We start from the raw sequence: 13452 nt of genomic DNA on the forward strand, positions 1-13452 counted from the left end.
CCCCTGGAGATAGAGTTCAAAGAGCAGTCGGGAGAAATGCTTATTGTTCTGTGCCCCAAAAAACTCATAAGCTGCAAACTTGATCTCCGGGTACCCTCATTTCCAAACTCAAAAAAACTCAGCAATGTCTCTAGTCCCTCTGGTGGGCACCATGAACCCAATCCCAGTGAGCAAGGGGGGGGAATCAAAAGGAAAGCTCCAATAAAAAAAACCTCTCTTAATGAATTTCATAATATGAAATGTTAGGGGGGCCAACAGTGCGGAGTTCTATAGGTACTTCTTATCTATGGTGAAGCTCCATAACCCTGCCATGCTAGTTTTACTGGAGACTAGAATGGCAGACCACAAACGCCTAACTGCTAAGCTCACGTTTTATGCCCAATTACAATCCCTTTCTATTGGACAATCTGGGGGATTGTTCTCATATGGAAGGATGATTTGCTTAAACTAGAGGAAGTAGCTACTACTCCACAGGGAGTACATGTCATGGTCAAGAAAATCCCCTTCTCCACTAAATGGATTTTTTCTACAATATATGCTAGTAACTGTGTCAATAAAAGAAATAAGCTTTAGAATACATTAAAGGATTTGGCTTATGTGTATGTGAGTAGTTGTCTTGTTGGAGGGGGTTTTAATGAACTCCAAAAAGTCAGGGATAAGTTTGGGGTTAATAGCTTGAACACTAATAGAAGCAATAGATTCTAGAAATGCTTGAACAGTTGCAAATTAGTGGACCTAGGGTTTAAAGGCTCAAAATATACTTGGTCTAATAAAAGATACTCTAATAAGAAAGACCTAATCCTAGAAAAACTAGATAGGTGCTTTGCAAGTGATGCTTGGATTGAGGAGTTCCCTGAATCTACTGTTACACACCTTTCTAGGACTCGCTCAGATCATTGTCCTCTTCTTTTAAGCCAAATCCAGCAGATTCACAATAGGGCAAACAAGCCTTTTATGTTTGGATGTATGTGGTGCAGTCACCCCGACTTTCTCCCTCTTATGGAGGACACTTTTGATGCTAGGACTGATATTCTAAAGCTACCTCTGTCTTTAACAATAGATTAGCAGACTAGAATCAACATGTCTTTGGCAGCATCTTTCATAGGAAAAGATATATCCTTGCCAGACTTTCTGGTATCCAAAAGTCCAATGCCTACCCCTTTAGCACCTTCCTTCAGGAGCTGGAAGAAAAGCTCCAGCATGACTTCTCTATCATACTAAAGAGTGAAGAAGACTTCTGGAAGCTTAAATCTAGAATTAGTTAGTTGAGTAAGGGTGATGCTAACACTAAATTATTCCTTATATCCACACTTAACAGAAGGAGGAGGAACATGATCATGTCTCTCAAGGGTGAGGTGGGGAACAACATTCAGAATCCCTAGGACATTAAAGACACAATCCTTAACTACTTCACTAAGATCTATACCTCTGAACATCACAGCTCAGTGCTGAACAGATCCACATCACTGATAGTACTAATGTACTGAATAACACGAAGCAGGACACCATTGACTCCAGCCTTAGGCTCTCTGAGATCAAATTTGCCTTGTTCTCCTTCAAAACAATGAAGGCACATGGGCCTGATAGCCTCCACCCCTTCTTGTATCAGAAGTACTGGCACATAGTCTATAATAGTGTAATCCAATTCTGCAACACTATATTTTCCACAAGTTTGGTCCCTCCTAAAATAAACCAAACCAATCTCTACCTCATCCCTAAATGTCCTAATGCCACTATGTTGAAAAACTTTAGACCAATTGGTCGGTGCAACACACTGTATAAGCTGATCACTAAGATCATTGTCAACAGAATCAAACCATTGCTTCAAAGCATCATTGGCCCTACTCAAGCCAACTTTCTAGCCAATAGAAGAGCTACTGACAATGCCATTGTGGTCCAAGAGTACATTACCCACTTCCAAAACATAAAAGGTAAGAATTCCAACATGATACTGAAAGTAGACTTAGAGAAGGCTTTTGATAGGTTAGAATGGTCTTTTATCAAAGAATGCCTTCTCTTCTTCAACTTCCCCATTAAGCTTACCACCCTTATCATGTCATGTCTCACTACAACCTCCATTTCCATCCTCGACAATGGAACCCACACTGAGTACTTCAAGTCCAGTAGAGGCATTAGACAGGGGGATCCTATGTCGCCCTACCTGTTAATCATATGCATGGAAATGCTCTCCAGGGATATTGACAATGATGTATCTGAGAAAGATTGGTGTCCTATCAGTATCATCAGGGGAGGGCCTAAAATCTCCCACCTATTCTTTGTTGATGACCTTACTATGTTTTCTAGAGCCAATAAAAGAAACTATGACACAATCTTAGCCATTCTAGGCAATTTCCATGTTGCATCTGGGTATAAGTCAACCTCTAGAAATCCAAAGTCATCTTTTTCTCTAATTGCCAAGTAGAGTGTGCCACATCTTGCAATGTCATTTTAGGAATCAAATGTGCTAAGGACTTTGGGAAATACCTTGATTTTCCCATATTCACTAAAAGGCCTAAGAATAGTTACTTCTAGTTCATCATAGATAACCTTAACAGTAGAATGACAGGATGGAAAATCAAGTTCCTAAACTTGGCTGGTTAAACCACTCTGGCTAAGTCATGCCTTAGTAGAATCCAAACCATATAATGCAATACATCCAACTACCCTCCCAAATAACTAACCAAATTGACAAAATTCAAAGGAATTTTATTTGGGATACAACTCCTAGGGAAAGAAAGTTACACACGGTCAAGTGGGCCACTGTCACCAAACTAAAGAATAAGGGAGGGTTAGGCCTCCAGCAGTTCGACCTAAAAAATAAAAAATGTCACACCAGTCTTGCATGGAGACTCTACAACAACACTACCTCCATCTGGGCTAGAGTGCTCATAGGCAAGCACTGCAATGGAGGAGGGAGCAGGATTAAGGCTAAAACTAGAACCTGAAAAAATATCCATGAGGGATGGAAGATTTGCACAAATTGCACTAGATGGGTGGTTCACAAAGGGGATAGGGTTAGATTTCTCATTGACTCATGGATGCCCAAAATGAAACATCTAGATACAATCCTTAATGGTCCACGACACCATAGAGATATGAACACCAAGATAAATGAGGTGTTCTCTAATGAGGTTTGGATTTCAGCTGCATTCCCTACCCAATCCCATATGATATCACCTTGATAATACAAAACACCTCCATCTCTGTTGAGGACAAACTAATCTAGAATCTTAACCCTAATGGCATGTTTAGTACCAGATCAGTCTACTACTATCGTGATGCACTTATGCATAATGATAATTCTAATGAAGACCACTTTAGCTGGATTTGGAAACTAAAGACCCCTAATAAGATCAAGTTCTTTGTATGGCTCATGCAACAAAACAGGCTACCTACAGGGAATCACTTACATCACATTGGCCTGAGAATTATCTCTAATTGTTACTTCTCTGATCATGCAATAGAAGACATAAACCACATTCTTTGAATGTTCCAATGCCAAATAATTCTGGCAACATTTGCTGCACAACTGCACTCAGCAGCCTAGCCTTAGTGTAAATTTGTTTTGTATGCACAATTGGGAAGATACATGGCATAGGCTCCAAAATGTGAACTACAATGCTTGCATCAAATGGAAACAATTGTTGCCCTTCTGCCTCTGGGCAATCTGGCTAACCAGGAACTCTAATGTCCTTGAAAAGAGGAAAAAATACTTTAATGTTCACCAAACAATAGCTAAGGCTATTGAATACCACCATGTAGCAACCACTTTAAGGACTGTACCGGCAACAACCACCTTATACCTAAAGTGGCGCCCACCAGATATAGGCTATTACAAGTTGAACACTAATGGAGCTGCATGCCTTAACACATGGAAATGGGGTATATGGGGTGTATTTAGAAACAACAGGGGTGACTAGATCTTAGGCTTCTTGAGGGGGCTCCTAAACACTGATAATCCTAGGGCAGAGCTCCAAGACCTGGTCGGGGCTAAAAATAGCTATAGATCAAGGCTTGGCACCTTTAGTGGTTGACACTGACTCTGAAATGGTGTTGAAAATATTAAAGAATGGCAACTTAACTCACAACCTCATAATTTCGGAATGCATGTATCTGATGGAGCAGTTGAGGAACCTAGTCATAGGACATAGCTACAGGGAGCAGAATCAAGTGGCGGACCTCCTCGCAAAGGAAGGAGCTAGGAAGGAAGTTTTTGACAAGATCCAGTTTTTGGCAGTTCCTCCGATATTTGCTAACAAAGCAGTGTGGGCAGACATCTTAGGAACTATTTTTGAAAGAAAAATCAATGTTTGTAATAGTGTGACTTTGGTAGACATTGATAACAATCAACAGGGGATCTCATCCCCTATATTGATATAATATTGTGAATGCTTATATATATATATATATATATCAAGTTAACCAAAAAAAAACATTTTTTCCTTTGCTACTCATTTTTTCAGCATTTTAAACTATATTATAGATTCTCTTTTTTATTATAAAGATAATTCTCTATAGAATTCTAAACAATTAGTGTCTAATCCGTAATGCAAACAAGAAAAAGGATCAAGTTTGGCATTGTAATATCTAAAATTGACCTAAAACTAATGTAATATGTCATTGTAACTCTAGAAAATAACTTAAAATAATGAAATAATACCTTTCCAAGATTGTTACATAAATTGAACCAGAGGAATGTAGAAGATTTTGGCCTCACATAGCCCGTGCACTATTTTGCATCGACCTTAGAAGGTAGGTTAGATTAGACATACATTGCTATATCATGTTTAGTCCAACAAGCAATAAAAACTACTAAACCAAAGAAATGCACCAGCTAGGCCACCCTTACAAAAGTGTTCTCATAGACATTTTGGGGAAGCTTTTCAAGCGTAGTCTTTGTAAGTGTGGCCTTGGGCCAAATTTATTGTGGTGATAAAAAACTACTAGTATATTCATTGTGCGGTTGATGTTCTCCTTTTACCCACTGATTTTTTATGGTTCTATTTAATAGTGATGGATTCAAAATTCAAATGTTATAAGTTCAACGTTCTAGTTAAGAGAGTAAATTTTATCATTATTTTTATACTTATATTCGCATTTATTTTTGTATATATAGATCGACTCCACATACTTGATTCTGGTGGACCTGTTAATCCTCTATTGAATCATCCATTGACTTTTAATCATTAGAAGTACTTTCTAATGTAAACAGTGGAGTTGGTGAAGGCAATGACCACCTGCTCTTCCATTTTCTAATCATCGTATTTGCTATTATTTCAAGTTTATAATTATGTTACTGATCAATACTATATCGCAAACTAAAGTTACTTTTATTCATGCCCGCTTACATGTTTTAACCCAAAATTAGCTACTCACTAACATTCTTATGCATAAATTTACACACACACACATACCAACAAAAGATCTGATTGTTTGACATCATTTTAATTTCGGTCAAAATGTCCAACTACACAACTCATTAGGGATCGTTTGGTAGGAGGTATTAAAAAAAAATAATGCAAGCATTAGTTCTATGCATTAGTAATACCTTGTTTGTACATTTTTTCAACTTGTACATCATACTTGGTATTATCCTATGTATAAGTAATGAATAGAAAACTATGGCATTAGTAATACCAAGACTATTAATGCATGCATTAGTATGGTTAAAGATAAAATTGTCCTTAGAGTCCCTTAAATCTAAAGAATATGGAGGGCATTTTTGAAAACAACTATTTTTCTTAAAAATTATGCAATGCATTATAATTTTAATACATCATACTAAACAGTAGATAATAAATAATATCTGCATAACTAATGCTTGCATTACTAACTCATGCATTACTAATTCATGCATTACTAATACCTCTTATATTCCGCACTATTCTTATACACCATATCAATCGACCCTTTAGAGATACGGGGACAAGGTACCCGGAGAAAGTTGGAGTGCGAGTCTAAGGAGGCTGCTATATAAAATTTAAAATATGTTAAGTATAGTGGGCTAGTGGTCATGTTCTAAATGAATTAAGAAAGAATCAACTTTATAGTAACGCATGTCGAGTCAAATTTGCTCTTCTGTTTGCAGAAAAGAGATTCCTTCGCCATTTTTATAAATGATGATTATAAATTAATTATAGGTGTATGACCAAAGATTTAGATTTAGGTTTAATTTTATACAATTAGATTTATAGTAAAAGAGTTAATCTAAGTTAATATTAATATTCAAATGATAGATCTAGTGTATTTATGAAGGGTAATGTTAGATGACAATAGCTTGGAGCAATAATGGGGTAATAAATAATTCAAAAATGTGAAAGAAAGCAATAAATGATATTTAAGTAAATAATGGAACAAGTTTCACCCGACAAGGGTGAGATTTCCCAATGATTCTTCTGACGATGATGGCTAATGATAAGCCTTTGAATATTTCGATTCTTTTTGGATCGGAAAAGAAATTAAAAGATAGATAAAGATGTAAAAATGCAAACTTCTTATGTATATGATAAAGAAAAACTCTTTAAAGAATGTCAATATTGTTCTTTTACAAAAAGTGTCCAATCCCCCTTTTAGGATTACATCTCTTTTTATTTATAAGGCTTCATGAGTCACACAACTCTAAATAGTACAAAAGAGAGGAATATTCCCTAGATTTTTAAACTACCTGTTACTGCATACCGGGGATAGGTGCTTGTCCTCATCTTCTACCAAACCACCTAGACCTCGACAACCTATTTTCGTTATATGACCTTGACCTCTCAATATGCTATAATGCCAATGCATAGCTGTGTTCAAAGGTTTTTACATCGTTGACCAAGTCAAATATATGATGTGAAGCTTTTCCCCAATATATATAAAAGACGAGCTATGAGTTCCATGATAAATTTTGAACTCGTAAACTTTAAAAATGGGTTCCGGCTTTGCTTTTGGAGGCATAAAGTGCGACAAAGTACACGTATGCCTTTATTCCATAGGGCATGTGCTCCTGCGCTGATTTATGTTGACGAAGAGGCATATATACGGTCACCAATGGCTGCACTGCAAGTTGTGTATGTTTATACCTCTGTGTATTTTTTTACGAATTAAATCAAAGTAGGTAAGACATCAGTATGTCCTTAGTTAGATTAGTCATTGTGACCAATTGGAATAGTTCATTTGTCCGTGTAATTATCTTAACTTGTTTTTGGCTTCCTGGCTTTTTGTAAAAATGAATTATGTCTGGATTATGGAACGGGTCTTTAAAATCCTAACGCCAATGATTATATTTCACTAAATGAAGAAAGCTAAGAGGTATAACAGGTGAAAGAAAACCAGACATCATTGTCATTTTTTCTTGGGCCCGAGGTGGGTAGGAGGGAGCAAGTTTGGGATCGTGATCTTGATTTATTCGTCTACCATGCCAGCGAAATGAATGAAACAGTTCCCACCTCATTTTATTATAGTTTTTCAAAAAATTTATTTTGTGCATTACAAAATTGTATTTGTTTGACAAGTAGAGCGTTTGACCAAACAAATCAAGATTTTGGATTATAAAATACCACTTGTAAGCATAAACAAATCTCATTAGTTTTGTGAGACACAAAATATAATTTTTTTCTGATTTTTCTTTCTTTGTTTGACTTCTTTGTTGTTCAATTTTGACTCTATTATGTTGTACACTCTTAATTCAGAGATGACAGCTCCCTGCCACAAATTTTTAAGTTGAAATATTAGAATTGGGGTATAGGCGTATATCTCCCTTGGTGAGTTTACTCATATTCCCCAAAATAGAAGGCTCTAATCCTCATATTACGTTTCTTTTTTCTATTACTCCTCCTGTATAATAATTTAAAAAATATTTTTTTAAGCTATCTATAATTAGTGCATATAGAATCTAAAAATTTTAAACGTTTAAAAAACACATTTTTATCAAGTTAATTACGCCTTCAGCAATGCCCTTCATGCCACCTTAATTTTTTTATGAGTCAAGCACACGAGTATTATAATTTTTTTATTGTGAGTAGCGCGCCGTGAGATTTAAATTCAGGATCGAGTCCTCTTGTTAAATGGTGTATAACAATCTCATATAAAAATTTAAGCGGTTAGAGAGAATGTGCATTTGTTACTTAATCACAATCTTAACATTATATTGTACTCTGACTACTAAAAATAAGTTTAGCAGAGTGATGAGTTAATTTCTGTCGTGAATCAAAATGATATCCGGGCTCAAGTAATAATGTTGTGATCACAATATTATCTATGAAGTTTTCCTCTAATGATATTTTCGTAAAAAAAGGAGTAAATTAAATCTATATTTGATAAAAAGTTTGTTCATGTTTTGTCATGTGTTAACTTTTCACACAATATATGAGCAGTGACGCAATCTACTATAACACGATAACAAAGTTGATTTGTGTATTTGCGTTCATCTTTTCTGTCCTACTCTTCTTTCCCCCTTTTCCTTTTCCCTTTTCGTCATGTTTTTAGTTAAAATTGTAAAACCTCTTATTTCCACATTCCATAAGATAAAGAACGTACAAGTCAAATTTACTTTGTATCCAAATATCTAGTCTCCCTTTCCGGCCTTCATCCCCATCATTGGTCCAATTGTCCAAAAAACAATGACAAAAAAGAGAGAAAATAGTTTCACATTATTTTAAAAACTTAATCTAAATAGGCTTTGAACACTTTTAAAGTATGCATTTGCGTTCTTTAATGAAAAATCGAACTTCAATAATACAGTGTTTTATTTTAATCTAACTCTTGATCTAAATAAACAGAACGTGACCCACAACAGAATATGGACAAAAGGATAAGTTATTGCGGTAGGAGGGCACTCTACGTCAGATTGCTATAACAATTCAAAGAACAACTATTGGGGAGAGAAATTAGTAGTAGTACGTCTTAGTTGGGGGGTCAATTTGTAGGCCATATCCCCACCAAATTTTGGGTTGGTGAACCAAAAATGACAATATAAAATGCCAGACTCACCACTCTCATTACACCATCGAAAAACCCTCTATTCCTTCAACTTACCCAATTAAGTCATCGAAAAATCTGAAACAGAACTAAAAGTAAAATGGGTTCAACAAGCGAGAGCCAGAGTAACAGTCTCACTCACACAGAAGACGAAGCTTTCTTATTTGCCATGCAATTGTGTAGTGCTTCTGTACTTCCTATGGTCCTAAAATCAGCCGTAGAACTTGACCTTCTTGAGCTAATGGCTAAGGCTGGTCCAGGTGCAGCTATTTCTCCTTCTGAATTAGCTGCTCAGCTCTCAACTCAGAACCCAGAAGCACCTGTTATGCTTGATCGGATGCTTAGGCTACTTGCTTCTTACTCTGTTCTCAATTGTACTCTTAGAACACTGCCTGATAGCAGTGTTGAGAGGCTTTATAGTCTGGCTCCCGTCTGTAAGTACTTGACTAAGAATGCTGATGGTGTTTCTGTTGCCCCACTTTTGCTTATGAATCAAGATAAAGTTCTTATGGAGAGCTGGTAAGTCCCCTTAATTCGTTTTAAATATAATATATTATGTGATTAATTGTTTAACAGTAAAATTTCTATGGTTTAGGTGTTGGTTGAATTTCAGAATAATGTTGATTTTCATTGAGTTGATTTTGTGTCTTCCGTAATTGTTGACTGCTGCCCCGTATTGGAACTTGGCGTGTAATTCAACAGATTGAATCTATTCGTTGAAATAACGACAGACACAAAATTATGTTAGTATAAAATTTACTCAATGTATGCGTGGAAAGGAGGTGCAAGCACATGTTGACAAGTTTCATATTTGTTTACACTTGTGATAACGTGGGCCACCGAAGTTTGAAAAAGAATAATTGGAAGCAGCAATTTCCTTTTTTCCACCATTATCTGTTGAAAAAAATTATTCTTTTTTCTTAGTGTTTTTGAAGTAATGGAAACAATGATTGAGCACCACAAATACACTATAATAGTAAAGCTGCAGTGTTAAACAAACATCAAATTTCAACAACATAGGGGACTTGTAATTCCTAGTATGTTATCGTTTAGTCACTCAATTATCTAAAATTACTTAATATAATTATATTTCATTCGTTTATAACAGAAAAATTATTTTAATTCAAAATGTATAATACCCAATGTAATTCAAGACTTGTGATTCCTCGTGTCCACATATAATACACTACGTAGGTTGAATGGTTAACAAAAGTATTATAATTTGCTCTGAATTCTTTTATGTTTTCGTTTCCACCTAATTTGTTTGATTCCTATGTTTGTTATTGCAGGTACCACTTAAAAGATGCAGTACTAGATGGCGGAATCCCATTCAACAAAGCCTATGGAATGACAGCATTTGAGTACCATGGCACAGATCCAAGATTCAACAAAGTGTTCAACCGTGGAATGTCTGATCACTCCACTATGTCAATGAAGAAGATTCTTGAGGACTACAAAGGATTTGAAGGCCTAAATTCCATTGTTGATGTTGGTGGTGGAACGGGTGCTACAGTTAACATGATTGTCTCTAAATATCCCTCTATTAAGGGCATTAACTTTGATTTGCCACATGTAATTGGAGATGCTCCAACTTACCCCGGTAATTAAGCTAAAATCAATTCTCCCCCTTCAGCTACATTTGATTATTAATGGCATTAATGTTTTTGTTCTAGTTTGTATTGCTCATCAATCACTTTCGTAACTTTTAATTAGGTGTCGAGCACGTTGGTGGCGACATGTTTGCTAGTGTGCCAAAAGCAGATGCCATTTTCATGAAGGTAATGCCTAGCTACCCAACCCCACACCAACAAATATTGCATTGGTGCTTTCTTAATCAAAAGATGGGAGAGCACCCATCCTCCCGAAGTTACGTGTCCCTTTCTCCTAAGGAGTTATTCTAACTCATAAACACTTACATTGTAAAGATTTTTATACTATCTTAAACAAATATAATTAGAGTATAATGAAATGATTTTTGTGTAACAAAAGAAAGGAAAAGTAACTTTTAAGTAATGATCACAAAGTTGAACGACTTTACGTAACAAAACAAAGTAACTTTTGGGTAATGAACCTAAAGCTGAATGACTACCCATAAAATTTACTGTTATTAATTAATGCCACCACCTATTATGAATAGTCACTTGTAGATCCGCTCCCTGATTATAAAGTCAGTATATAAAAGTTAAACTCGCTTATCTTCTTGCTTTTATTATTATTATTTTAAATCGAAGATGTAATTCAGAGGATAACGTAATATATTGGTGCAGTGGATTTGTCATGATTGGAGCGATGAGCATTGCCTAAAATTCTTGAAGAATTGCTATGAAGCACTACCTGCAAATGGGAAGGTGATAATAGCGGAGTGCATACTTCCAGAGGCCCCAGATACATCACTTGCAACTAAGAATACAGTACATGTTGATATTGTGATGTTAGCACATAACCCAGGAGGCAAAGAAAGGACTGAGAAGGAATTTGAGGCTTTGGCTAAGGGCGCTGGTTTTACTGGTTTCCGCAAGGCTTGTTGCGCTTACAACACTTGGGTCATGGAATTCAACAAGTAATTAATCGATTCCTTAATTTGAAGGATTAAGCAATATACTGTTCGTTTTGCATTTGGAAATTCTACTTTTCTCAGAGTGGCTTGACTGTGAAATAAAAGAAATATAGCTTTTAACTTGAAAAGATTGATGTTCAAAAGAAAAAAAGGAAGATGAAATAATTGCTCTCAGAAAAGCAATGTGTTAGGAAAAAGCTTTTTTAGCTGGATTTTGAATTTTACTGTATGTATTTCTGTTATACACATGTATTGAAGGAATACTAGTTTTCGACCAATCATATATCTTTGAGACTCAAAGACTTGTTTTACATGCATTTTAGTAGAGTCTTGTAAAAGACTAAATTTAAGATTGATGTGTGAACAAACAAAATTCAAAATGATGAATAACAAACATATAGCTGATAAAATGAAAGAAAATCATCTTGGATGATCTGATCATGTCTTATGAAAACATTCAAACACTAATCCATAGGTTTAGCAATATGATAATAGTAAGACTTAGTTATGAATATTCATAAAGAAATGAATGCCGGCCTCTTGCTTTCACTTGTAACCCCAAAGAAGTTTCAACATGCTGAATTTTTCTATTTCGTCTGAGGATGTACTAATTTAATTGCACTTTAGACTTCGTTGTTGTTACGCCTACAATTGGTCAAGAGTTATCATAGTCTGGTTGGAGACTTGTGTTGGGTTTTATTTTTTAAGTAAAGGTGTGAATAGGAAAAAGGGGGGAAAGGAAATAGAGAAAATAAAGATTTGAATTGATTCTCTTAACAAAGGAATTTTGTTCCTCATTGGATAGGAAAAGAAAAATTCTTGTACTTATATATAGAAGTATTTCTTCTAGTCCTTTAAGAGTTGACAAGAAAGCAAGCACCGCACTGCCGTCGTTATTCAGCTTCGAATTTGATTGATTGATAAATTTTTTAGACCAAATTTTCGTTATTTTTTTTTCTAATATTATTCGTGAGTAATTATTAGTAAAATTCACCATTAAATCAATAATTTCTGTATTGAAATTCGTGGATTTCCCAAACGGTCCCTGACATAAATTTGAATATTTTTGTCAAACAGACACCTATTTCCGAACAAACATCTATTCGGCTATTGAGACTCTAATTTAGTTTACTATAAATTAAGAGGCTTGACGTCATTTTTCTACCATCGAAAATTTGAAAACACTCCCCCTCTCTCTTCTACATGTTGCATAGTTTTTAAAAGCAAAAACGTAAGTGTCAATGTGGCCTGAGTTCGACGAAATTCTATAATTTTTTTTGCCATTACCGAATAGTTGTTCTGTTCTCTGTGGGAGAAATTAATCCAATAACCTTGGGTAATAGTGAAGGGATTGAACTCTTAAAGAAACACAATATTATGTTGGGCTCGGAATATTTTAGGACTTGTTTGGCCATGAGTTTTGCCAAAATAAATTTGGGATTTATTTGGCAAACTCATGTTTGGCCATAAATTTTGCCCACATTTTGGCAAAATCCCAAACCCCAAATCCCAAAATCACCCCAATTGCTGATTTTGGTCCAAAATCCCAAAACTTGGGAATTATATACATGTTTTTCCAAAATAAAGTTGGGAAATATGTTTTGAAAATGTATGTCCAAACACATTTTCATCTTCAAACCAAACTTTACCCAAATCAAATTTTTAAAAACAAATTTGGGAATTTATGGCCAAACGCTAGCTTAATTGTCCTACTTCTATTTCTATTTTATTATTTTTGCAGAATTCATTTTCGAACACAGTGTGATAACAACTTATACGTTAGCGACAAAATAAGTGTGAATTTTAGAAAATCTAGCTCCATAGGACTTTTAATTTGACATAAGACAAGTTAGTGGTGGTACCTAAGTAGACTGAAATGGTTATAGAAGATACATTAGTCAAACCCAGGATTGAAAAAGTAGTTGATAGTATTAGGT

The 13452-nt window shown here is 35.3% G+C and overlaps 1 protein-coding gene across 2 annotated transcripts; it reads left to right on the forward strand.

Annotated features, from left to right (window-relative positions):
- The first annotated feature begins 8909 nt into the window (after positions 1 to 8909).
- Positions 8910 to 11815, forward strand: LOC107788038 (caffeic acid 3-O-methyltransferase). 2 transcript variants are annotated; one of them, NM_001325449.1, is given in 5 exon segments: positions 9001 to 9477; positions 10248 to 10558; positions 10672 to 10736; positions 11226 to 11471; positions 11473 to 11791. In NM_001325449.1, coding segments are annotated over 5 exon segments (1095 nt in total). In that variant the 5' UTR covers positions 9001 to 9058; the 3' UTR covers positions 11527 to 11791.
- The last annotated feature ends 1637 nt before the right edge of the window (positions 11816 to 13452 follow it).

This window comes from Nicotiana tabacum, chromosome 6 (genome assembly GCF_000715075.1).
Source record: "Nicotiana tabacum cultivar K326 chromosome 6, ASM71507v2, whole genome shotgun sequence".
Taxonomy (NCBI): Eukaryota; Viridiplantae; Streptophyta; class Magnoliopsida; order Solanales; family Solanaceae; genus Nicotiana; species Nicotiana tabacum.

Excerpts from the sequence above, each read along its gene's own strand:
- LOC107788038 (XM_075254348.1), top strand. The coding sequence starts at position 9,059 with ATGGGTTCAACAAGCGAGAGCCAGAGTAACAGTCTCACTCACACAGAA. Across the intron at positions 9,478-10,247 it reads AAAGTTCTTATGGAGAGCTG|GTACCACTTAAAAGATGCAG; the intron begins GTAAGTCCCCTT and ends TTGTTATTGCAG. Across the intron at positions 10,559-10,671 it reads AGATGCTCCAACTTACCCCG|GTGTCGAGCACGTTGGTGGC; the intron begins GTAATTAAGCTA and ends ACTTTTAATTAG.